General features: G+C 39.6%; 1 protein-coding gene across 8 annotated transcripts in view; it reads right to left on the bottom strand.

Moving 5' to 3' along the window:
• myo18ab (myosin XVIIIA b) overlaps nucleotides 1–27,854 on the bottom strand; it is a 128,332-nt gene that overhangs the window by 76,624 nt on the left and 23,854 nt on the right. For 3 of the 8 annotated variants that reach the window (XM_080888696.1, XM_080888700.1, XM_080888699.1), the window contains 8 exons: nucleotides 9,866–9,953; nucleotides 6,901–7,007; nucleotides 4,865–5,041; nucleotides 4,421–4,631; nucleotides 3,523–3,665; nucleotides 3,345–3,445; nucleotides 2,000–2,063; nucleotides 1,742–1,886 (listed from right to left, as the gene is read on the bottom strand). In XM_080888696.1, coding sequence (XP_080744822.1) covers nucleotides 1,742–1,886; nucleotides 2,000–2,063; nucleotides 3,345–3,445; nucleotides 3,523–3,665; nucleotides 4,421–4,631; nucleotides 4,865–5,041; nucleotides 6,901–7,007; nucleotides 9,866–9,953 — 1,036 coding nt within the window. Of the gene's footprint in view, nucleotides 1–1,741; nucleotides 1,887–1,999; nucleotides 2,064–3,344; nucleotides 3,446–3,522; nucleotides 3,666–4,420; nucleotides 4,632–4,864; nucleotides 5,042–6,900; nucleotides 7,008–9,865; nucleotides 9,954–10,478; nucleotides 10,542–12,414; nucleotides 12,559–15,148; nucleotides 15,212–16,926; nucleotides 18,025–20,717; nucleotides 20,753–21,118; nucleotides 21,223–23,023; nucleotides 23,165–27,854 lie in introns of those variants that run through there. The other 5 variants (XM_080888697.1, XM_080888698.1, XM_080888693.1 and 2 more) reach the window with 4 other exon arrangements.

The raw sequence follows: 27,854 nt of genomic DNA, 5'->3' as shown, positions 1-27,854 counted from the left end.
CACAAAGAGAAACCGTCACCTATAGCTTACATCAGCACCATGGACATAGCCAGTGTTGGGAAGGTTACTTTTAAAGTGTATTCCACTACAGATTACAGATTACATGCCCCAAAATGTATTTTGTAACGTATTCCGTTACGTTACTCAATGAGAGTAACGTATTCTGAATACTTTGGATTATTTAATATATTATCATGCTTTTTACAACTACATGAATGTACTATAGCTGTGTGATTTATTACTATTACTGAAGGTTACTCATCATACCAATACCAGCTACATTTTTAAATCTTAATATAAAATGAGTAACAGTAGGTGGACATTAGGTAAGGCTGCACTTTTTGCAGTGATCTCGTATAGAAAACTATTCTGTGCATATATAAAACAGGTCCACAGCTCCGAACCGTAGTAAAGCGACCTCTGGCTAATACGTCGGGTTCGTGTCGGGCTCATTGCTGAAAACTTTACTTTGTTGCCTGGGTCAAGTTGGCTAGCGAGAGACAGAGAGAGGCGTTGAAAGGCTGCTCCAACGGAGCTTATTGTTTCAGAGGAAAACACGAACACAGTGTACTTACAGCTGGGCTACACTGCCCATGAGGCTACATTCTTTAGGGCTATGCCTGTATTGCCTTCATATTAAATAATTTTTTGAACAATAATTTATTTAAATATTTCGTCACGTCATTTTGCGGGACGCAAGTAGAGGTGACATGGGCTTGAGACCCAGGCATTTGAGCCTCTTAATGCGTGTTTTGTTTGGGTTTCCACCGGCGTGGAATTACCAAAAATAGAGAGGGGACAGCCTAACATATGGAACAGGAAAAGGCCGCCGTGTAATCCCTTTATTTCAACAAAGTAACTGTATTCTGAATACCACCTTTTTAAACGGTAATTGTAACAGAATACAGTTACTCATATTTTGTATTTTAAATACGTAACGGCGGTACATGTATTCCATTACTCCCCAACACTGCCAGTGGCTCTACTACAATCTTTCTCCAGATGTCTAAGCTCCTAACTTTAAGTCTAAGATACAGCCGAGCCTCCCTACAGAGGAAATTCCTTTTAGCTGCTTGTATTCACAACCTTATTTTACTGGTCAGTACCCAGACGTTATGAGGGTGGTCAGATCTTTGACCATGACAATCTGGTCCATGTGTTTGTGTGTGTGTGTGCATGGCTGGGTCTGGGGCTTGCTGGGGCTTGGCCCCTGTGAGATATGGTCTTGGAGGAAAGAGGTTCACCCTCCCTAGTGCTCCTTGCTGGATGCTGCTGCCCCTCCCTGGGCATACTTGTTGGTTCCAGGGCGTGTGGTTCGCTGTTCTGACATGGTTGTTGACCCACTCCCTTGGTGGTCTGGAATGGCTTACACGTCTTCCGTGTTGGGGGGGTCTCTGCCAGGCAGTTCTTGGGCACCTGGAGCCCATTTTCCCCTACCCTCATTTTCAAGTTCATTTTGTGACAAAGACACTTAAACACTTACACTCACACTGGACACTCTCTCTCACACTCACACACTGCACAACCCCTACAAGAAGAATATATCTGTGCATTTTTTTATTTTTTGGGTTCTAGTTGCTGTATGGTTGTTTTTCTGACAGGTGTGGCAGTTGGTGATACACTGTAGATTTCTATTTGTACGCTATCCTTTTATTACATCTTCTCCTATTCCCCTATAATCACACCATCTCCCTAGTCAAGATCTGATGTACTTAAAATCAACGAGGAAGGGAGTTCCTACCTTTAGTCGCGCCCGCTGCCCCCAAGTGGTAAATGGCACCGAGGATAAGCCAGAGGGCTTTCTGCTCTTCACTGGAGATGCCCAGCACCTTCATGGCTGCCTGCAGCTTGGTGAACTGCTGCAAGGATCGCTGCTTGTCTTCAGGCTGAAGCAGATCAAATCAAACTTTACTGAACCCTGCAGGGAGTCTGGAATTTTGCAATAAACAGTTGCTTTCATCCACACATTTTATTAACATCTACCATCTACTGTGATTACCTTAGTCTGTGGCAGGATCCCAAAAGCACTGTTCTCAGCCAGGTGGTTAAAGTGCAGCTCCGTCCTGGAGGAGAGGAAAGACACTAGAAACATAAGCTCCTCAGTGCCAGACAAATGTGTAAGCTTGATGTGAGTAGTTGTATTTTTGTTATATCAGAAGAATATCCATATTATGTGACAATGATTTTCTTTTAAGACAGCTTTCTAATTTAATTGCTGACTTAGCAAAGATATTTAGTGTAAAACCCCAATTCTAAAAAAGTTGAGAAGATTTGTTAAATGTAATTAAAAACAGAACGCAATGACGCAAATCACAGGATCAATGTTCACTACAGTTCCTTCCAAGTACTACATTTGATAGATACTGACGACTGTCAACCAGGAACACCTCACAAGAACTGCAGTCGTCTAGTGACAACAATTTACTCAAATCCTTAAGCTTGCCCATTTTTAGACTTCGAGCACAGAATGTACACTTGCTACCTAAAAAAGTAACGAAATCAGTGTTTGGTCGATTCTTTTCTTTGTTGTAACAAAGAAAAAAAGCTATAAATATTACACCACTGGAAAGTCTGTTTATTTCCCCGTAAGCATTGCCACATTTGTAAGAAAAATGCATTTGTGCATCGAGTATATGGGTTACCCCCATGAAAAACCTGCCAAATCTTCTCTACCAATGCTGCTGCCTGATTGGCACCTGATTACCATAAAATGTTAAATTGCTAATATGTTTTGTTTCTTCAGACACTGTATCTAGGTTTTGGTCCCAGTGGGAGGCCCTAACACGCTGCAAAGCATTAGAAAGTTTAATCAACAGCATGCATTGTTTGTGTTTTGACTAAAAATTTCAAGGAAATACATCACATCCTCTTGTATTTTGGTTATTGTGGGTGGACCACAAGGGATTTTCTGGGTTTTAAGTGGGCCACAGGATTGTTGACTTTGGGAATGGGTGGCCTATAGAATTAAGAGCCTGTACATTCATGCTGTAAGGTATATACAGGTTTTAAAGTAACATATGCTCCCATGATACAATGACTGAAAAAATCAGTGATACTGATTGTTGACAATTTCATTTCAATGCAACTGCACTGCCATACAGCAGTGAAACAGTGAATATTATGCCACTGTCCAGAAATTTCCAGACATGCCTATCCATAGCAAACAGAGAATAGGTGACGAAAACTTGTCAAGAAAACAAACATCAAGAAATAATATGACAAAGACTGTGAAAAACCTATTGTAACGCTACAATTCTTCCAAATCAAATCATTTTTTTATTTTTAAAAAACAAAAGAAAATCTCTACGTTACTAAACAGTACAAAAAAGGGCTTAACGAGTCACCTGAGACTGCTGTCGGCTCCAGCCATCATGTAGTAAAAAACGTTGAAGGTGGATTCCCCCTCAGGTCGTCTGCTCACCCTCAGTTTCTCCAACAACATTGTCTAAGAAGTAAAGAGAGTTTTGTAAAAAGGGTACAGTACAAGCTAATCAGCTGTGTGCGCGCACTTGTGTTTGTTACCTGGATGGAGGCAGAGGCCACCTGCCCAGCTTGGTCGAAGTCCAAGGAAACAACATGAGAGAAGTGGCTGGCATTTGTGTTTATGGTGGTAGAGCTGTTCCCAAAGGCCTCCAGTATGGTGTAGACTGCCTGCCACTTCTCAGCTGTGTCACCAAAACGATAAGATGTCCCATCATTTGATGATTCATTGCAAACTAGCAATCAATGTTTCACAAAGAACCCATAATTCTGTTCTACCTGTTAATAATTCTCATTGTCCAAATCTTATTATACTTTTATAAACAAAGACCTGATGTTAATTGTGTGGACTGGCTACACTGACACTGACAATACTGACATTTCAGTGTATAACTGTTATACATGTTATATATGTCCTCAAACCAGGCCCTGACTCAAACCGCAGCCTGTCTGTCTTACATATCCTTGTTGGTGTAAAAACCTCTGGCTCACACTGTCAGTAACAGGATTTGAGCCTACTTGTGTTTAGTTAATTATTTCTATTTAGTAATTGAAGAAAAAGCACTTAAAAATTATCTGATTTTATCATCTGTAATACTTAATTTCAAAAGTTGTAGAGAATAAGGATTGTGCAAAACAAAAGACTGAAACCAGTACAGCTGTGATGTTCTGGCTTGGACAGTGTAAGCTATCCTGTGCTCAAATTCAAACCTGAGCATTTATTCTTAAAAAACAAAATCATCATGTGATAAGTTCTCTTTTTTAAGTTTAACTGAAAAAAGAGAACTTATCACATGATGATTTTGTTTATTAATTATTATGAATTATTATTTAATTCTTTCTAACTAGGTTGAGAATCCTGAGAAACCATGTAAAATTCCAATATAAGATATTTGAGGTTTGTAGTCCACCTACCCCTGTCTTTTGTGGACAAACTCACCAGAGAAGATTTTTCCTGTGCTGCCAGCAATGCAGACCAGGTACTGGACAAGATGCTGACAGTTGGTGGTTTTGCCGCTACCAGACCTGCCCAGCAGCACAATGGACTGATCCTGTCGGGTGGTGAGCAGGTTGCGGTAGGCCGACTGGGCCACAGAGTAAATGTGAGGAGCTGAATCCTCACGCCGGCAGCCTTTAAACATGTTCATCACCTTGTGAGCAGGAACAGAATATGAGATTAAAACATGTACAAGTACAAAAATAAAGAGAGACTAATGAAGAGTTAGCTGTAGCATAAAGCACCTCCAAACCCTCGAAGTGATCATTACACTGCTACACTAAACTAAACAGCTACACTTTCTTTCACAAACAACCGGCATTAATGTACTATATATAAATGCAATCCATTAATTTGGCTGGCCTTGCTCATTAGTCTTGAGCTTACCTTCTCCGAGTACATGGAGGGCATGCTGAGAGGGTTGATGACCACCATGTTGGGTCCAGCATAGGTATGGATGAGGTTCCCTCCATAGCGTTGCCTCAGGCAGTGCATTACACTGGATTCATTCAAATAGAGTAGTGAAGCTAGGTCTTCTGATCTGTCGTATGATGGAGGGTTGGCCTACACATAGAGAGAGCAATCATAAAATGACAGAAGAGCTGTACTCATTCATTGATTAATCACTTCCCATCCTATTTTATTACACAGTCATTTTAAAATCAAATTTACCAAATGTGATAGTTTCGTATTCTAATAAACTATTTAGTCAGTTACATCTGGTCTCAAGCACCTGCCGTAAGTTGCTCATGAAATGTCTAAACAATCAGTATGAACTGGCAGATGTTCGATTTCCTTCCTTTCTCAAAGTATACTTATAAAAATAATGCATAAATAAATAAATAACTGTCTTTTTTTCTTCAGGGCACTGATGTTTAGATCCTTGCTCTCAGAATTACGGTAATAACAAAGCTACTGTGCTCCACTGAAATTATTTGTATAGATTTTAGAAGTACTATAAGTGCTGTGAGCAAGAAAGTAACTTTAGACAGCCAGTAGTGTGCGTCTGCCAAACTTCCCAACAGTCCCATCTGACCTTACCTACACCTATTCCAGCATTCCCGTGAGCTGGTAGTATCCTCTGTGGCCGTCTGTGACAAACTGATTCTCTGCCTCTGAGTCTCTCGTACACACTGAGTGGACCTCCTTCATCATGTGCATGGGCTGCTAATGATAGCTAGCTTCAAGCTAGCTTTTTTTGCTTTATTGGACTTAAAAAAAACTTTATGCTATATAAATAATAATTTATATAACAATGTTTTACTTGGAATATGAATCGTTTATTAAATTCAGTTCAATTTCATTTATACAGCGCTAAGTCACAACAACAAACGTGCTTGAATGTCCGAATTTAATGTGTCAGCAACAAAAAAAATGTTTTAGCCATCAGTTTACCACAGGCTTACATAATTAATATGCACATTGTTGTTCTGTGATACAGTGTGATTTGATATGAAAGTTTTGTACTGTGGATCCTTCGATGCGATCATAACAATCTAATCTAATAATCTACTTTAATTTATGGGTATTATTGTTTATAATATCCCAGAAGTGAAAGTGACAAACTTAGACCTTTATATGCATTGCAGTAAATGTATATCTGAAAGTGCTATAATTAAGTTTAACTACAATACAAATCCTGCACTGTTATCTTCTTTAGTGCCATAAGCCAAGGCAAAGTAGCCCCCTGAACTCTACTCCCACAGAGGTCAATTATCTTCCTAATAGTTTTACATCTTCACTGCGTACGATTCTTGAGATTGTAGCTCCTCTGACAAAGAAAGCCTCAAATCAGAAGTAATTGACTCCCTGGTAAAAGTCTAAAAGGAAAAGGTGTCCTACTAATTTAAAAAACATAGTTTGTTGTTCTTTTTGAAAGAAAAAAGCCCTCTATAAAGCTAGAACATCAGTCCTCTTCATACATTAAGGTTAATTATGAAGTTCCACAGAATTCTGTGCTAGGACCATTTCTCTTTACATTATACTTGCCTCCCTGGGGTAGGCATTTTTGACCAGGATGTGTCCTTCAATGCACATGAAAACAGAACAAAACATGGAGGACTGATTTCTTCCATTTGTACAATATCTCTAAAATTAGAAACAACCTATCTCAGAGAGATACTGAAAACCTAGTTCATCGTCCTCCCCTCACCCCAACCGGTCGCAGGAGATGGTCGCCCCTCCCTGAGCCTGGTTCCACCCTATAAAAGGGAGTTTTTCCTTCCCACTGTTGCAAAAGCGCTTGATCATAGAGGCCCATCTGATTGTTGGGGTTTTCTCTGTATTATTGTAGCGTCTTTACCTTAACATATAAAGCACCTTGAGGCAAATGTTGTGATTTGGCACTATATAAATAAAGCTGGATTGAATTAAATTGAATTGAATTGAATTTAGATGAACAGGGTCGGAAGTCACCTACTCACCTTTTCAATGTCGTCTTCATCCACATCCAGTACAGTCCCGTCATGCTCCATTTTGATTCTTACCTTGCCCTCTGGCAGAGAGCCAGTTTCTGTCTTTATCACGGTGGCTGGCCAGAGATAAGACAGTAAACACTTTAGTTTTTGCCTGACTGAAGTGCTCAACTCTACTGATCTCTATAGTTTAAGTGGATAATTAAAGAGAATAACAAAAGGAAAAATGCATGACTTTGCCATCTAAAACTCTAAAGACCAGCAGTGTGGATTTTTTTATTTCCATTTTAAAGACTTTATCATCCAATAAAATTATTTTTATAGCTAATTAACACATTTAATCCCAATGAAAAACACTTCACAGCTAGGAGGTTCTAAAAATTTAATTTCAAATATGCAAATATGTGCAGTGTTAAGTGTTAAGCTGTAGAATGCATATGCTGAGCTGCTGCAAACAGATGGGGATAAGAACAACACACTTTTCTCAGTGCAAACTGAAAATCATTGCTCAGTGAAGCCAACAAAACCACATCATCACAACTACTCCACAGGCACTTTCTATGACTTCAACATAATGTTGCAAAAGCAGGCTGACAGCCCCAAAACATCTACAGCAGGGGTGTCGAACTCATTTTACATCGTGGAGCACCTACGGCCCACTTTGACCTTAACTCATCATTCTGTCAGTGTAAAGAAATTACATATTTAACAGTTTTTCTACATGATAAAGAAAAAAACTGCTGTTACAAAGAAGAAGAAAAAAATCGGTCAGCAAAACTCAGACACTGAGCCATGGCTCTGTACTACATGCACACATTTGTCCATTTCTGCCATTCAAAGACACTGTGTGTAGTTTATTTTATGTAGAATTTGAAACTGAACTGTAAATTTAGTCTTCTTCAATTTAGCAATTTTTTCAGTGTTTTTTATTCAGTGTAAAAGCCTTATTTTCATGGATTTGATACTACTAGGGAGGATATGAGGTTTAAAGCCTGGACACCGTTTGTCATGTGCAATGGAAAGATGTGATAAATTCTGCACTCAGCTTTGCAGTCTCCAGTATCATTGAAATGCAGCCAGTTGCTGCTTATTTTATGTTTTTGCTCCTTTTCTTCACTTTTTCTCTACCTGGCCTGTACCACTACACTTGCTGTCTTCAGGACGTCTTCCCCTCTTCCTTCTTTCACATAATGGTATGATCCCAGTTTGTCTTTGCATGTGATTGACTGCTTGATGTGCCAATCAAAGTAAAGTCGCGCCTCTGCCTGCATGGATTCCCAGCACAGCTGAAGATTCAGCTCCACATACCAACATGTCATTATTAACTTACACATGAAATTATCTTGTGGGCCGAATATATTTTTATTGCAGGCTAGATGTGGCCCGTGGGCCACATGTTTGACACCCCTGATCACGAGCATTCAAACCTAGGGTAAATCTCAATCACCCCAGATGTCGTGCAGTCAGAGAGTTATTTAACTCTAGGGCTGCCACAAACGATTATTTTGACAGTCGACTAGTCACCGATTATTTTTGCGATTAGTCGACTAATCAGATCATCATCCATTGGACGTAAAACTACAGCTTATTGCACCAGCAGCATCTGCTCTTATATAACTATCATTAGCTTACAGCTTTAAGTGTTTAAGGTCTGTGCTAACTAAAAATAAAGACAAGATGATAGTTTATTAAATTTTAATGAAATTTGCAGATTGTTTCGGTGAAGTTTAATAAACTCCTTGCTATCTAAAATATAACAGGACACCGGAGTAGATTCTGGAGCATCTCACACTTCTGATAATCAGTTGTCTGCTTGACGTTTATTCAGCTGTGTAAAAACTATAACTTTAATCTCAGACAAACTGATTTACTCAGGAACAAATAAAATACTAAAAAAAAGCCAAACAATAACATTTTAAGTTATCTAAGTGACTCATATATATTTAACCTGAGTAGCGAAAGACGGCGGTGGGTTTGAAAACGATTTGCGGGGAGTCCGGTGTTCTCACGGCGCTAGTGAGCCTAGCCCCGGCTCGCTAACAAGCTAGTGGGTAACAGACGTCTCCGAAAACGTCGGAGCGCTTTTGAAAATATGTGGTGTCCTGATAAACTGAGCAGATATTTGAGGTTTACACAGCTACATTCTCGCCTGAAAATATGTTAAACGTTTATTTTGTGACCCAGAAAGAATAATAAGAGTAACATTAAAACTAACTAGCTGCCGCCATTGTTGGAAACTGCGCTGGGCTGCGCTATGAATTCTGGGACACAGCTGCTTCTTCTTCTTCTTCGGGGTTTAACGGTAGCTGGCATCCTTGTACATGCAATGCTGCCATCTTCTGTTTCAGTCCGTTATTACACTCTTAAATCCTGCCACTTATTCCTGCGTCTTTTGTGATCTTACAAAGCTTCAAACGACGCATCGACTATTAAATCAGTCGTCGACGATTTTGATAGTCGACGTAATCGTGACTAGTCGACAAATCGTGGCAGCCCTATTTAACTCCCTCAGTGACAGCCACAAGGATGTGAGAGATGCCCCCTTTTTTTCCAGCTTCTTCTTCCACTATAGGATGCATTTAAAGGGGATTCAGGAGCTACTTAAGTAATTTAAGTACTCTTTTCACCATCCAATGACACAGTTAGGTCCATAAATATTTGGACAGAGACAACTTTTTCTAATTTTGGATAAGATTGCATAAAAATGTGAGGAACTAGAGCATTTTTAACACAATCCCTTCATTTCAGGGGCTCTAAAGTAACCGGACAAATTAAGTTAATGCAAAATAACAGATTTTTTGCAGTAAAATATTACGTACACACCTCGTGTATTTTAAACGGTAGATATATTAAAAAACACATTTAGTAGCAAGTAACTATGTAGCTTTTTATAAAAGACCAATAAAAGGCAATGGAATGGGGAAAAATGTGATGCCACCGTAAGAACATTTTTAAAAAGATAAGCCAGACTCACCCAGGGAAAAGCCATCCTTGTGGACAAGCCATACTTTATCTGATTCATACCAGGCCTGCTCTGCTGCAATCTGTTCCTCAGTCTTCACCTAAAAAGGACAAAGGTCAGAATTAGAGGACAGCAGGGGAAATTATACCTGTGGACCACTCACAGCAACATGTGTTTTTTTTTTTAAACCATTTGAATTTCCAGTGAGATATCAGGACATGCTGAAAGGATGCAATTAAAGCTTTTCAAAATAATGATCATGTGATTGACTGATCAGGCTTGTATGAAGAATGTGTGAGGACATTTGCGTTTGTCAAACGGCAGTTCAGTAGCAACCCCTGGTATCTAAAATGCCAGAGAGCAGCTTGGTTCAGCCCAATATTCATAACAACATAAAAGAACACAAACACATAAGGAACCAAGAATGAAAGTGTAAAACAAAGTAAACTGGAAACAAGCACAAAAAAAACTAGGGTGTTCCTATTGATGACTTCTTACATTTTACTACATTTTAACAGGAAACATGAATAGGGAACACTGCACTTTGCAAGCACGAGCACAATGCAGCACAACACAAGGGATGAGCTGGTGATTTTGTCACACTCAGGCATAGTGCAGTCCACACCTGGGATTGCTTAGCTGCAGCATGAGATGCTTGGAGAGCAATAAGATCCTCTTCTACTGATCCCTGGTGATTTTGCCAGCATGAGAAGGTTAAAGGTCACAGTTATACATAAGCAATATATGTTAAAACAGACAGACATATACAAACAAATACACAGATATAATGAAACATCATCTGCTCAGCTGTAGACAATGTCACTGCAACAGATGCTCTACATATCCAGAATATATGAGAAAGAGAAATTAAGTCTACTCACTATGCATGATCATCGATTAAAAGTACTGCTTGAATGTTACATTTTGAAAGTTTCACAGGTCACTAAAACATGATGATTATATGACAGCAAAAAAGCTTCATTCATAAAGACTCTAAAGACATTGCCTTTGATAGAAAGCACTTCCATAGAAAGAGCGAAGAAAAAAGTGCTTGTGTGAATGGGTGGGAATAGGTGAATGATGAAAGTAGTGTAAAGTGCTTTGAGTGCTCAGAGCAAAAAAAAAAAACACTATCAAGATCCGATCCATTTACCAATTTCATAATCCTACATCACCTTGTTCTCAAGTTACCACATTCACAGAAAACTTACTCTGACCTTTAGGTTGAGATCACTGAGATTCAACCTCGTCCATGATTTTGTTGATGCACCTATGGTATCAATCTGAAAATCCTAGATGAATTCCTTCTTGAGTTATTGCATTCGCAAGATGTTTAGAAAACTTGACCGATATTCAAACTCATCTGAGATTTTTAGTAGACGCACCCACGGTGTACGTCATGACAATACAATGGGAAGAAAACTGAAAATGCCAACAGTGAAGTTCAGACTTTTTATACCGATAAAGAACAAGGAAATTTGATTAGTATATGAAGGCTGAGCAATAGGTTATAGGCTACTGGCCACTTCAGCCAGCCATCAATGAGAAAGCCCTGGAGTTCTGTGCTCATGACAAATTAGTGAACACAGTTGTCAAACAATCTGTGATGAAGGCTGCAAGTGACAGCCTCCTCACTGCTTCATGTATTTAAATTAACTTTTTTATCTGCTTAAAACCAAAAAATCCCAAATAGATGATTAGAACTTATTTTCATAACAAGCTCTTTCATGATTGCATTTACTAAAAAACACGTGCCAAGTAGGAACTCCCTGCCCAACCCCCCATGTGCCACACATACCACTCTGTGAATATGTTGACAATTCTGGAAATTATTAATTTAATAACCCAACCTAATATCCAACTATCTGCAGGTTATTATATCACTTTAGCATCCCTGTATAATGTCTTAGCTGCTCTCATCTTTAGAAAGACTTTATCCAGTTTAGCATGCCTGAATTGAAGGACTAACACTATATTGTAAGAAAAAGTCCTTGAAAGCCTGAAATACAACTCTGATTCCAAAAATGTTGGGATGCTGTACAATAGCAGAAGTACAGCAGAACACAGAAAACACATCACATGTTGAAACTGAGAAAATCTACTCTTTTAAGGAAAGAATTGAGGTCATTTTGAACTTGATGGCAATAGGTCAAAAAAAAAATGTAGGACAGGGTAAAGGTTACCACTGTTTACAGGCTCATTCTACAAGTGTCTGCAAACTGAGGAGACCAGTTATTGGATTTTTGTATTTAGTACCACTCACTTTTCCAGCCTATTGTTCTTCAAAATGGCCTTATTTGTTTCTTAACATGTTATAATTTGGGTTTGCCTTCTTTTTAATATAAGAGACAGAGAGGGGGGGGGGGGGGGGGGGGGGGGGGCTCTAACAAACCAAACATATTAAGCGTATGTGGAGTTTCGTGGAGTTTAACTGTCAACAGCACCTTGAAGCAACTGTTGTTGTGATTTGGCACTACAGAAATAAAATTCAATTCAATTTAGTTCAATACAATACTTCAAATGGGGGAAATTGAGGAAATTAAAAGGATTTTGGGCCTTACATTCTCACATGTCAAATGAGTACAAATTCCAGATAGGAGCCCCAGGGAAATGCAGGTCTGTGGTGCATGGAGGGTGCCCTGAGCCTGCAGGGGTGCAGACACGAGCGCCTCAACAGAAGATGAAACACTGACTGCTGGCTCCAGCTAGCCACAGAGACAACCAGCAAAAGCAGTGTGAGTAAAGCATGGAGAGAAAGACAGGGAATGAGGGGAAAAACACAGAAGACACAGTCAACATGGAAATTCAGATGAAAATATTGCAGAACATGGCTGTATCCCAATTCAGGGTCTGCAGCCTTAAAGGCCGATTACGTCACAGCGACGCGACGAAGGCTGTCCCAATTCGAGGCTGCTCGAAATGCGGCCCTCAAATGCATCCTTCATTTCCCTGAATTTTAAGGATGTGGCGGTGTGGACTTCATGGCCCAACATATCCCAGAATGCATAGCGCGGCGGTGGGTGTGGATAATTTTGCCGAAAAAAAACGGCAGCTGAGGGGCGCCCGAAGAGTAACTTAGTAAACTAAGTGATGAATATTATGTCACTTATTTATGTGGAAATGCTTAATAACGAAGAACATTAAAACATTACTGTTGGCCACATGTCGGCAAAGTTATGTGACATTAGTGAAGTTTGTACTAACTTGGTTTTAAAGCCTTTACTTTAAAATATACGCCGTTCAAAAGCTGAGCTTCATCTTATAGAGAATGATCAAAGCTCATGTAGAAACAAACAAACAAATGAACAAAAGATTTTCTCCTTCGTTTCTGTCAAACAAAGCTGTATGAAACGTTTCCAGCTGTTAGTATCATGGTTGCTAGGCAACCTGGGCAGCGCAACGGAGGCTAGACCGTCCCATTTCACAAGCCTCGCACTTCCGGCCTTAGCGGCCTTTGAGTACGCGGCCCTTGAGGATCGTTGAGGCTGCGTACTTTAAGGCTGCAGACCCTGAATTGGGATACAGCCCATGAAAGCAACAAGAAGTGCATGAACATTTGAGTGGCAATGGAAAAGGGAAAATGGCTTTACAATGAGTAACCATGGCATTGAAATAATTCCCCTATCTAATGAGAATGTAGTCAGTTCAAACATATCCAGTTATTGGCTAATTGTGAGAAGTTGGTTATATCACTCATGAAAGGGAATGTGCTACAAAACTAACTAGCGAGATATAATTTGAGCTTCATTCCACAGGAATGTCTTAAGCAGAACTCTCTCTGAAACCTGTCAAGTCTATAACAAAATCCATAAGTGGGTGTTTCTGTAGTGTCCACAGCTCTAGCAGCTCCAGCAAAATGACTGAATTTAAAGGTAACAGAATTTGACATTGCATCAGAAGTCAAGAAGAAATGTGGGCCCAATTCATGTTCATCAGGGCAGCCCAATTTTCAAGGTTTCCAGTAATTTTTCCAGTTCTGAAATATAATTTTAATAAAGTACAAGTTTTTATTGTCAGGGTAATGAGCAACACAGTAGTAAGGGAAACTGCTGCAAAAAAATTGTGAGAGTGGAATGATGATCAATGTGATACATAGTGATGTATGCTAACAGCTTTGGTGAAGTTATTATTAAATTAGAAAGGAAGGGGAACATTTCTGAGATGTTAAAAAAGACTACAGCACAAGAAAAAACAGAACTAGTTAGCTAAAGCTCAGAATTTGCTGATTTTTTCCAAACCCTGCTGACAGACTTAGTTTCCATTGCTTAACTTAACCTGACCTTGTGCAACACAGATCGTTATAACTGCAAGAGTGTATTTGAAGGTTAATTAACATTTCATCAAAGATCCAGAATTCAATATGAACAGGAGAGATAAAAAAAACTTCCATGTCGTCATGGTACTGTCTCGCTGTCTTTAGGGGAATATTTTCTATTAGCTGGCACATAAGTGGAGTTTACCAAAGTGACTGAGTGGGCAGGGTGTGGAGATGCAAGACTATGTAACATTAGACCAGTTAATCACAACAACCGTTGCATCATAGTTTTTGGTGATAAATAAAAAAAACAGAATTTAACTGAATAAATTTAGCAGCTTTCAGAGAGCAACTTTTAAAAACAGCTGTTTTTAAACTAAGCTGTTTCATGACTTTAAATCAACCATTTCAGCTATTCTGAATTCCCTTTGGTGAAACAGTTTTTCTCTTTAACACCACTGACTCAATGACGCCACTGGCAAAGCAGTAAATAATCAATAATCAATGGGAGCACCACTTGAAGCATCTCTATGCTTTTTTTGGAGCCTTTTACCGGTTGCACAGCCAGGCTGAAGACATGATTGTGTCAGTTTTTACTGCCATTTCAATGAGATATCAGTGCAGAGGATCACAGGGCTTCAGATTATAAAGAAGGAGATGTTGCAACAGCTTGAGACTTTCTCAAGAAAACTGCTGTACTCCTGTGCCAGCACACTATATGTAGAGGTAACACCTGGCATTTACGAAATTATGACAGCAATAATGGGATCTTTACTTTTTTGCTACAGGGTTAACCGTCCCTTACTTTACATGGCATGACAGTTTTCACCACCAGTTGCTTCATACCAGCACACTGTGTTATTGCCACATGCACAAATGTGAAGTGTAAAAAGAGCCACCCCTTTACATCGGTGCTTTAACTTGCCTAATCGTCAAACTGCTTTAGACCATGGGGGAAGTGAATAATGCTGGTTAGATTTTTTTGATGTGTACATGTACAAACACGGAAAATTCAAAGGCAATATTATCTGTTTATTTACAGGGACGCCAAAGATCTTCATCAGGCGTCGCTGAGCTTCCTCAGTTGGACTGACCGGTGCCTCCTACAGGTCAAAGCAGCAAAATACTGAATCTGAGCACACTGACACAGATGAAGCAAAGCCCACAATTAGACACAAACAGAAATGTCCTCAGCAGATGGATATGTATTTTAGTTATGTTTAGTCATCTTTAAAAAATAAACAAGTACATCAGATATCCTCACTGACTTCACTAATGTTTCCCACAGGAGACTCAAACACATACACTGATTTTATCAACAGCATAAGCAGTTTGGGTTACCATGGAATCCATTTCAAAAACACCATGTTTAGTAGTTCTGTAGTAGCACTAAATAGGTAGTAGTAGTAGTAGTAGTAGTAATATATAAATAGCTTCTGCTTCAAACAGTACGTATGCTTTAACCTCCTAGGACTGAGCATCCACATATGTGGACATCACATTTTGGGTTGTCTAGACCACAATAAAACATGCTGCTCCATAAGGGCCTGCTATCTCTTATGAGGACATTATACTGCCACTGTTCTATCGAAATTTAAAACAAATGTCATATGTGGATATCCAGCCCTTGTAGAGCAAAATCAAGTAAAAAGAAAATTCTTTGTTTTTACATTCATGAGGTCCCAATCATCCCAAATAGCAAAGAGGAAATTAAAATTGCGTGCCATGAAAGAGTTCGGGTCTTAGGAGGTTAAAAAAACTGTGTAAAAACAGTGTAACAGAGTAACACAGTGTATTACTAAAATTGGCAGTACACAATCTGGAACAAACCAAACAGAATGTGTGAAAAACATTAAGAGCGCTAAAGAGAAAATAAAGAGAGAAACAGGCAGCAGACCAGTTAGTGTACTTGTCTGTGGCAGCATCGTTTTCAAATATAATGTTTTTTCTTTCAGTTGCTTTTCCACAAAGCAGCATTGCAGTAACTGGCTCTACCTGGTGATGCTAGTCATGTCAGGCTACCAAAGTTCCCTGTTTGAAAAATGTCTTTGCTGACACTCCATCTTTGCAAACAAGGCTTATTATCAAATACATTCTGCTATGTGATATGTTAAAGGTTAAAAACTGAAACTGTCCTCCTTGTTCATTGGCAGACTTAATCACAAAAATGATTCAAGAGTCATAAACCTCAAAACTAGCAAGTGTATTTAAAACCATAGGAGTTTACATAGCCGCTAAAGAACATACAATTCTGACAGCGACCCCAGCATTCTGTAGAAATGACTAAGCTGAGGACGTACACAAGTGCTTGTGGTTTAATGATTACAAGAATGAGAAATACTGGTTGGATATAATATTAATATTTCCAAATATAACACCACCTGTTGCTAAGCTGATTAGAAGCAGGGTATTCATAAAAGAGCCCTTGTTGAATGCCCAAAAACAAAAGGTACAAAGAAAATGACCAACAGTTTTTCAATATAAAATGTCAAACAACTGAACAACTGTACATTAAGTCAATTGACTAATTACTAATTAGTGACTTCATCATCTACTGGCAATTAGCTCAAGAGACTCCAAGTAAACCATTTCCTTGTGTGTTGCAATTTCTTCTGCTCATTTGTCTTCCACAGCTTTTTAAAAGTGGCTGAGTCTAGCCACTGTGAACACTAACATTACACATAAATGTGGTGCAAACACTATTAGCAAACACTACAGTGCTCTTTCACTCCAAACATGCATTTTAAATGCTATGCACCCAACATCAACAACACCATGTCCCAAAAGTCAAGACGACATGCCAAGTGTTAGACTGTACCTCTTTTTGACTAACAGTAGGTTTCTGGATAGAAACAATTCCTATAGGTGTAGAAGACAGTGGACCAACACTGGGCTGGGGAGGATTAGGGTTCACAGAAGTTGATGCAGTGAAACATGATTGGGGTTCAGGTATAAAGTCAGGAGCTGGGATGAAGCCCATAACTGGTGTGAAAGATAAAGGCCGGGAATGAGGAGATTTGGAAGAATCTGAAGCTGAGCCCACAGTTGCTTTGTTAGCAGGGTTAACAGAAACCAGAGAAGATGTTGTTTCCTTTGTAACTGGAGAAGAGCTGCTGGATTTGTGTTTAACATCCTGCAACTCTGGCTTGGCTTTAACTTCATTCTGCTCCTTTGTTGTCTCCTTCAAGTCAAGTTTTTCATCCATCTTCTCACTTATCTTGTCTAACTCCATTTTTTCTGGTCGCTTATCCTGAAATATTCTTGGAAAGCGCTCCCTTGTTCTGCCTCTGACCATAAGGCTTGTTAAGCCTCTTGAAATATCATCTTTGTCTTCTGTTTTAATGACATCATGTTTAAACGAGAATCCTGGCATCACTTGGGTTTGGGACACTGAGGTTGCTGCTGCTGCTACTTTGATTGTGTCAGTAGCAGGCTTGCCTACTTCTGTAACTTTGTCAGATTTCTTTGCTGGTACATTGATCTCATCTACTGAGGGTAAAACCTTCCTGACAACACGACGAACAACCTTTACTACTTTCTTACGTGTGTAACCCTGGTCATCAGTGGTAGCCATTTGGTTGGTGCTGGTGCCTGGAAGGCTGATGATACCATTGGCAGTACCATTGACTGTGCTTTTTCCCACCACGCCATTTTGTTCTTGCTCACTCAAATCTGGTTCAAGCTTCCGAGGAATTTGTGGAGGTTCAGGACTTTTAAGTTGTGCCGCCGTCGTTGATGGTGGCTCAGGACTTTTGAAGTGCCCTTGGACTTTTATGGGTGTCCTGACTTTTGGTGGGGAAGGACTCCTGATCCTGGCAACTGACTCTGCAGTAGGACTTTTTGCCCTCAATAAACCCCTGCCAGGATCTAGAGCTGGTACTGACTTGGCTCGGCCGGGAATCCCATCACTGTCTGACTACTCACAGAGAAAAGAAAGCAATTACATGAATGTAGACAAGTAATGAAAATCCAAGCATTATGTCTTATTCTGTCAAAGAATAAAAATGTTGGTGTGTTACAATGAATTTTATGAAGACTAGTAACAGAGAAGAACAGATATTCCTTTAACCCTACAACGTAATGCAATATTGGAGCTTCCAATGACTTTGAATTTAGCCTAGAAATCCAATGCCTAAAAGCAGGCTACCAACCAGAATATCCCTAAGAAATCAAAGGCTTTCAGGACAGGTTCAGCAAACATCACAGCTCCATTTTGCTAGACATGGTACTAATTTTAACACTAAAAGGGTGTATAAGAACATGTAATCATCCCAAAGCAATCAGTTTGAGAGTTTCTGTTCTATATAAAATAAGTTAGCATGCTCCATCAGGTCCAAAGGTCTATCTATAATGACATATTTGCTCTCCTGGAACAAGGTGTCTAGCCGTCCACCTCAAGGTTTTGGGAAAGTGCTAGTTGCCAACTATCAGTTAAAGCATGTTAGCATGATTAATCCAGTACACTACAGGGATTTACCTACTATGGAATGAGTTAAAACCAAAACTTTGTGGCATTAAGTTCAAATATATGCTGATGCGAATGAGTATTCCAGTTATTATATATTAGGAAAGAGATAAGCCTAGATGTTTAGATAATGATAATAATTAAGAACGTTTTCAACTGCAATGTGTGTCAAGCATCATGAAAGAGAAGAGACCCTGGTGGTCTAACCCCCAGCTGTTGAAACTACCACTTGGGGCATGGAACATCACTTGTCTGTTAGGAAAGAAGCCTGAGTGGTTGGGTTTGAGAGATACTAGGTAGATATAGTCGAGTTTGTCTCAACACACAGTGTGGGCTCTTGAACCAGTCTTCTGGAGACCGGGGGTGGCTGGAAAGCACTTAGATGTAGAAAAAAAGTGTGTCTATGAAGTGCTTTGAGTGAAGTGCTTTGAGTTTTTTACTCTACTTCTACTGAAGTAGAGTAAAAAAAGCACTATATGAGAAGCCGTGGTGAGGCTGAGAGCAGGGGTCAGGATACTTGTATCTCACAATTTGGTGCATGTAAGTTAGGGTTTGTTCCTGGTCAAGACTTTCTCATCCTGGTGGATGATGGGGAAAGTGTCCTGACTATCACTGCCCTTTATGTGCCAAACAAGTTTTCAAAATACCCAGCCTTCTTGGAGTCACAGGGTGGGGTATTAGAAAGTGTAGCACGCAGGTGCATGTCTTGGACACTGGACAGACCTGGCATACCGAGTACCCATTACTGAGGCAGATGCATAGACCTGCAGCTACAAGGTGGTTGGTGCCTGTCAAAGTAGTAATCCCTGAACTACATGCTGGACACCAAGGTGGCGTCAAGCTGAAGCAGGAGTCTTGTCGAATTTGGTTTTCCTGTAGTACTCGGGAAGCAGCTGACAGGTACCAGCAGTCCATGTGGAGTGTGGCTCTTGCAGTGGCTGATATAAAATTCAGGTGTGGGAGAAGTTTCATGAGGAACAATGCATTTTGCACGGAATTCTGGGCGAGCTCTTATCCTCTTGAGGATATTCAAGACAGATGTTTTCTGGAGATGTTTATGGATAGAATTTGTAGGCATAGCCAAGTGGTGGTATGCCTCCAATTTAGTGGTCTCAGGTTCTTCCATCTTTCTGCAGATGATATGATTTTCTGTCGACTTCATCAGGGGTGGCCTGATGAAACACTTTTAAGTCTGAGACCATGGTTTTCAAAAGGGCCTCAGACAGTTGTTGACCCAAGTATAGTTGTTTAAGTCTCTTAGGGACATGTTCACAAGCGGGGGGAAGGGGAAACGGATCTGGGCCACAATCACAGTGATACAGACAATGAACTGGTCTGTACTGTTGACAGGAAACCAAAGCTGTGTGATTGACCAGTAGATCTACATGAGCTCTACATCCCTACACTCACCTATGGCCACAAGCTTTAGGTAATAACTGAAAGAATGAGAATATGTATACACTCAGAGTAGAGCCATTTTACATCAAAAGGAGCCAGCTGAAGAATTTGGGCATCTCACTAGGATGGTTCCTAGGCACCTCTTGAGTGATGTGTTCCAGACATGCCATGTCTGCCACAGTCAGTGACAGATTAAAGTCAAAGTAGTTATTTATGGAAATGTTTTATATATTTTTTATTAACAATCTGTAGCATTTCTGTGTTTTACACTGTTTTGAACATTCTATACTTTTGAAAAGAACCTTTGCATATTGTTATTACAACTAACTAATGCAACAACAAACTTAGAATTTTTTAATTTTAATTTTAAATTTTTTAAATGTGTTTATTTCTTTTCTCACTTTTTTATTCACTAATTACATTTTTTACTATCTTTAATTGTAGTTTAAATAATTCAGAAAGCTTTACATTTGCTTTAAAATATATTGCCACAAATATTTCAGGAATAGTGCTATAAACAAAACATTTTGTTTTTAAATATATTCACAGATTTAACCTAAAAAACAACAAAGAAATAGATGATGGCAATATATACAGGGTATTTGCCATAAAATGTGTCATCCTAACACTTCAAACTGAAATATAAATACAAAGACCATGCTAAAACACTGGATTTTAAATGTCAAGAACCAAGACGATTCTAAAATGAGACCCAGAAACTCTAATTAATGCCATTGTTTACTTACACTTTTGTTTGCTGGCTTGTTCTCTTCTTTAATCTAAATGTGTTGAACAGGAAACCAAATCAAAATCTTATAGCTTAGATCCATTGCACACCATGCTAATTACAAAACATGCACATATTCTGAGAGCCATCTTTTGCATGAAAATATTTTTATTTCAGTGCAATAAAATGTGCAATAATGTGCTGTAAAAATTGTCTTACTATTTCAAGAGCTGAAACCAATGCACTTACTGCATTTAAATTGCGTTAGTTAAGTATAACATAAAATAAGTGAAAGCCATTAAAATCTGAAGTGGGGTGCCACACCAAATGCCACACAAATCCAAACATAGAGATGTTAGTACACCATAGTAGTCCCATCACACTAATGTGCTCTACTAAACATCTAAACAAGACTTCCCTTTTGTTCCCAGAACGAAAAACGAGATGAAAATGCCATGTTGGCTGATCTGCTGTCATGGGCTGTGATGGGTGAGATGAAAGCAGGTGAAGGAGGTGGAGGAAAGCTAGGAAAGGAAGATTACACACAGTTAAGAGAAACTTCTTCACACACCAGGACGCACTGAATTTTCAGCGCAAGTAACGTTTTGTTTTTAATGACAAAGCACTGAGAAAAACAAAGAATGAGCACAAAATTAGAGCTTATTCTAAGAAATGTAAACATTTTTTGTAAAAACAACTATACAAAATCAAAAGTAACTCATCCTACACAAGTGGGCTAATCTTGATAAAGTTTCCATAAGCATTGCCAAGGACATTGTGAGTGCCAACATCTATGTGGTGTATACAAATGTTTTATGTAAATCTCACAATCATATACATTTGACAGTTAAATTGAGCACTGTGTCATAATATAAAATATCAAATTAGAATGGTGTATCACAATGTCACGTATCATAGTACTATACTACTATAATGATTGTAACATACACAGCAGGTAAAAATAAGTACTGACTATGTCACTAATCAAGGTGCTATTGATATGAAATTATCACCAGATGTTGGTAACGACATCTATCTATTATTACATAGTACTGAACACATCAAGAAAGAGAGGTGCAAAAAGGCATTAAAATTCATCGGTAATTAGAAAGCAATCCTGCCATTTTGTGCAAATTAATATCAGCTGGTTCAGTCTCAACTGATGGCCTATGAAAACCAAGGTGCCGCACAAGAAACTTTTCATGATTGTAAAACCAATGAGCTCTCGCAAGACCTTCACAACCTTATTGTTTCCAAGCATACTATTGGCACTGGACGATTCCAGTGAGCACTGTTGGGGCTAAGGTTGGGCAATATGTAAATATTTTCCAACGGACAATCGTCAGTCCAATAACTAACGATAGGCAATATATTCACGCATGCGCAGACTTTTTGATGGGCAGAGCAATGTAATCATCCACGGACTGATTTCCGCGTTTAGAACACAGAAGAAGTCCAAACATGGGCGAACTAATTGTTAAATTGCACACTGGAGGAGAAGGTGCAGATAGAAATGGACTGTTATCTCAGCAAGGGGGTCATAGACGGAGAAGATGATCCGCTAGCTTGATGGAAAATGCATAAAAAAACGTTTCCATAAACCATAAACCACCATAAACTGGCCATGGCCAGGTGCTCCCCACAAGATTTCAGACAGAGGAGTGAAAGGAATTATTAGAAGGGTTGTCAAAGGGCCAAAAATCACTTGTGGTCAGATTCCATTGCTCAAGAAAAAGCATGTTGAAACACGTTTAAAATCTGCTAAACAACATTTCATCAAGCCTGTGAAATACTGGGAGAATATGGTTTGGTCAGATGAGACCAAAACTGAATATTTGGATGCCATAATGCAACCATGATTGGAGGTCAAAAAAAATTGCAGATGACACCAAAAACACTATACCAACAGTGAAGTTTGGAGGTGAGAACATCACAGCTTCATTCATCCTGTATAATTTATAGACAATGTGAATCAATGTGAATGTAAAAATCTATCATAACATTATTTTCATAATGTATACACCATATCTGCCACAAGCTGATAAGTTTCCATTCTTTCCAAGAAAACATAAATGTAAAGTAAGTTAACTGGGACCACTTACTGACCAACATCTGAGCAGAAAAATGTGGACTACAACAAGAACCAAGGAAGTTGTATTGTGTAATGCTACTTTCAGTTGGCAAAGCCCCCCCTTGTCCATCTCTAGCCATAAATAGTGGCAATGGCTGTAGAGCCTCAAGGCCCCATTCTTGTCATATATATTCAGCAGGAGAAACCACTTGTTGTAAAAAAAAAAAAAAAAAAGTTAGTATAAATAATTCTACCTGTAAATGAAGCAGTCCCACAACTTCTGTATTATAGTAGTCCTCAAACAACAGACCAAATCAGTAACTGGGTAAAGAGGAATAGATCTGAAAGACCAGCCAGAGACATACAAAGTAGAGAGTGAAACGGCAGGGCTGACAAGAGAGGGAGCACTATGATAGGCTGGCTATTCCTGTTGGTGTACAGACAAGAGTTGACGGGGACAGCTGTTGTGATAGGAGGCTGCTAAAAGGTAAAAATAGGAGCCCCGGCCTTCCAGTCTTCTAGACAGCTCTGCCATTCACTCCCCCAACCATTGCCACAGTTCAATCACTTGCCCCACTGCTCAACCACACATGCTGCTCTAGTTGGTGTCATCTCAGCTGCCTGCCTGCCTGCCTGCCTGCGTGCGTGCCTAACTGCGTGTCTAACTGCCTATTATGAAGGTCATCCCAGGCACATAGCCGAGATTTGATTTGTTGCTTATTGTGGCTTTATATATGAGGCTGATGCTGCAGGTGTTACATTCACTTCAGCACATGGAGTAATTACAACAATAAAGACTCTAATTATTTTTCATCAATGCTGCCACATGCAACTTCTCTCGTCTCTCCCAGCCGGCCCCAGGACAGAGACTGCACCCCGAAACCATACACCTTCATTGGTACCAGATAAAGAACCTTCTTAACTGAGAAGCCCAGAGAAGAGGGAAACTAATCAGTTTGGTCAGTTTTCAGGATAAAAACTTAGCCTGCATAAAAGTGAGTTATTTCCTGTGGATGGAGGAGCACCAGTGTATGACTATTCTACTCTCCCCTTTAAAATAGCACAAAATCAATTTACATATCTAGGTATAAAAGTTACAAGGAAGCATAACTGTCTCTTCAAAGTGAACTTCCTTTATTTATTAAATAATACAGAACAGCACCTGGCACAATGGTCCCCTCTCTCTACTTCTCTGGTGGGAAGAATTAACTCAATCAAAATGTACTCCCTTAATTTTTCTCTTTCTTCCAATAAATACCGATTTTTATCCCCAAATCTTTCTTTGATTCTTTAGATTCAACTATATCATTTTATATATGGAGAGCCAAATGCCCCTGATTGACTAAAGCCCATCTTCAAAAGCCCAGGAGTAATGGAGGCCTGGCAATAGGGATGGGTATCGAAAACCGGTTCTTGTTGAGAACCGGTTCCCACTGTTTCAATTCCTTGGAATTGTTTGACATTTTTGCAAACGATTCCCTTATCGATTCCAGTCGCCCCGAATGACGTCACCACGTTGCGGAGCGTCATTTACCTGGCAGGAAACACGGCGCGTAAGCGGCTCAAAAGTTTACGAGAACGGATGACAACAGGGCAACTTGCAATACTTGCAAAGTAGATACTTAATTTAAGGGAGGAAACACTACGAATATGCAAAAGCATTTTCTCACAAAACACGTGATAACCTTAAATGAATGTCATGTTTTTAATTCCGCTCCGGACTCGTGAATCTCAACCCAGCAGCAGCGGTAACGTTTGCACATCCTCTCCCATTAATGTGGCAGGTAAATAATCAACTAACAGTGCATATTATGTTAGCGCGATCTGCCTTATTACAAAACCTGCCATTACTGTGCATTTAGGTGACCATGATGAGAGAGACAGACAGAGTCTGGCTCAGATGCTGGCAGTTCTCGCTGCAGTCTACCGGTAGCGTCTCCTTTCAGGCCAGGATAGACGAATGTCACCGAGCAGTGACTCAGTTTGTGGTAAAAGGCTTGAACCAGTGTTGCCAACTCCTCAGTAAGGAAAATCGCTATTGGTTGTCCTAAAAGTCGCTAGAAGTCGCTAAATGACGTCATCGCCTAATTTGCATAATTGGTCATGCTAATCTAATTGTAACCTATGTTGTTGGAGAGAGAAATAACATCGTGGAAGAGACATAAAGTGAGTAAAAAAACGTCCTAAATGCATTTAGAGTTTATTTAGAACTACAAATTAAATTTATTTTAGCAATTATTGTTTTTTTTAATGTCACAATTCCAACCCTGCTCCTTTACCCGGGCTTGGACCGGCAAAAGTGACCTGAAATAGGCACTCTGGTGGAGTTACTTTGTGTGTGTGTGTTTATAAGTAGTTTTAAACCTTGTCATCCACAAAACAGCATAAGAGTAAAAGAGTAAAAGAAGAACTGACTGCGTTACAGCACCCACTGCTTGTTGAGAGTAAAAGCGATACGTGCTTTCACGTCTTTTTTTAGCGACTTTTTTTCTAAAAAAAAAGTCGCTAAGGGGTCTGAAAACTCGCTAAATATAGCGACAAAGTTGCTAAGTTGGCAACACTGGCTTGAACCCATTTGCCACAGCAGATGCCCCCAATTTTAGGTAAGTGAATGTGTTTAATTGTAGGCAGGGACATTACTGGATATTCTTGTGTAATTGCTACTGAATAATTTATGTTATGCTTTGTTATTGCTACAGAAGAATATTTATTTTATTATTTTACATTTACAATTTTTTTTCCTGGGCACCCTGTGACACCCCATTGAAGAGCCGTAGGCTGGATCTCTTAAGATCTCACTGTTGGGTTTGTAAGACCATGTTACTCCTAAATTTCTATCTTGTTCAAAGAGAAGATATAAAACGAAGTTCTAAGCTAATCGAACTTAGTGTTCTCCTTTTTTAAAAAGAATCGATAAGAGAATCGATAAAGAATCGAATCGTTAAACAGAATCGAAAATGGAATCGGAATCGTGAAAATCTTATCAATACCCATCCCTACCTGGCAATGCCTAATTTCCAGTATTACTATTGGGCAGCAAATACACGCTGCATTATATCTTGGGTCTATTTCCAAAGCAAAGATAACTGCCCGTTAGACTCAACCGTTCTGGTAAAAAGTCAAATTAGCTTGTATTTTTCTGAATGTGGACCCCTCTTGTGATAAATGTGAGAGTGAGGATGCTTCTCTTATCCATATGTTCTAGGCATGTCCTAAACTCAAAACATTCTGGATGGACATATTTCAACCTTTGTCTCTAATTCTTGAATATCATATGGATCCTAATCCATTAGTTTCTATTTTTGGCACTAATGGGGAGGCTGATGCACGGCTGACCTTGTCAGTGTCTTTTGCTTCCCTTGTAGCGAAATGTGCAGTCCTACTAAGATGGACGGGGCTGAGGCGCCTTATGTGTTATTTAAGCCTTGAAAAGATCTGTTATTCGATTAGTAACACCACCGGAAAGTTTTACAAGGTGTGGAGGCAATTCCTGAAATATTTTTCCAGCCTTCGGCTGCTCAGCAAATCCTCTGTTTTTCCTCGGTTTTTTTGTTGTTGTTGGGGGTTTTTTGGGGTTTTTTTTAACCTGGATCGAGGGACAGAGTTATTGTGTGGGATGGGTAGGGGGTAAACAACAATTAAAAGATATGTGATTTAGAGCAGGGCGATATGACCAAAAATATTTATCACGATATACATTTGAAAATTTGCAATAACGATATAACTGACGATATAATTGACACTAGACAAAATACTTTACAACTCCACAACTGTATTAGTGCAAAAACCCCATCAATGTATTTACACTTAAACAAGCAGCTGTTTTTTCGCCTTGTAATCGGAAGGTTGCCGGTTCGAGCCCCGGCTCGGACAGTCTCGGTCGTTGTGTCCTTGGGCAAGACACTTCACCCGTTGCCTACTGGTGGTGGTCAGAGGGCCCGGTGGCGCCAGTGTCCGGCAGCCTCGCCTCTGTCAGTGCGCCCCAGGGTGGCTGTGGCTACAATGTAGCTTGCCATCACCAGTGTGTGAATGTGTGTGTGAATGGGTGGATGACTGGATATGTAAAGCGCTTTGGGGTCCTTAGGGACTAGTAAAGCGCTATATAAATACAGGCCATTTACCATTTTTTATGTGCATTAAAGTTATATAAAAAGTTTACAGTGCAAATGCAAATCCTTGCTGACAGTTTAACCAAAAGACATTTCCAGTGGAAATTGGCCGACATATCCTCAGCATAACAATGTATAATATCCACAAAACTTAAAAAGAGGTTATACACACACAGTACTGTAATATTATGTTGAAGCACAGTACGTATCACTCCGCGAGGCTCCTGCCTACGATAGCCGTAATGCTCCAACAATCCATCAAGCGGTGCGGCTTCGTAGCTTAGCAAAGTCGTACTGAAACATTTGACAGATTTTCGAGCGCCGCGTACATAAAATCGTTTCGAGGTCAGTAAACACAACCAGAATTCATACATAAGGCACACGGGATTATAAGGGGCACTGTCGATTTTCTGAAAAATTAAAGGATTGATTTTAAGTGTGCCGTATTTTCCAAAAAACACGGTAATAACGACGGCCTGCTAGCATGCTCTACCAAAAATAGTGCTTTGTTGTATATCTGACAGACGAAAGCTAAACCAGTTCCACACCACTGAAGTTGCAGCATTTTTACAAACCAGTTCTGGTTCATCCGTTTCATTCAACGATCCGCTTTCGCTCTTCTCATTCTGCGTCGCCGCCATGTGCGTATGTAAACAAAGGCACTGCGCATGCGCGTTTTACCCATATTCTATCGCGATATGTCATTTTCCTATCGTTGCCCAACATTACACCGGTATTACCGTGAACGGTATGATATAGCCCAGCCCTAATGTGATTGTGTTATTAAGCTGTATTTTATTATGTCAGCTTAAGCAATCATCGTGAAGCCTACCTACTCACATATTGTATAAGAATTTTTTGTGTATCTCTTTTTGTTTGTCGTTTTAATCTGATAAAAATATCTTTGAGAACAAAAAAAATGTAATGGTATGGTCCTGATCAGACAAGTGATTCTGTCTTGGGGGGGGATTGGGAA

The sequence above is a fragment of the Rhamphochromis sp. 'chilingali' genome, assembly GCF_963969265.1.
Source record: "Rhamphochromis sp. 'chilingali' genome assembly, chromosome: 8".
In the NCBI taxonomy this organism is placed as follows: Eukaryota; Metazoa; Chordata; class Actinopteri; order Cichliformes; family Cichlidae; genus Rhamphochromis; species Rhamphochromis sp. 'chilingali'.
Note: the sequence above shows the minus strand (reverse complement) of the source record. Positions and strands in the feature narration are given on the sequence as shown.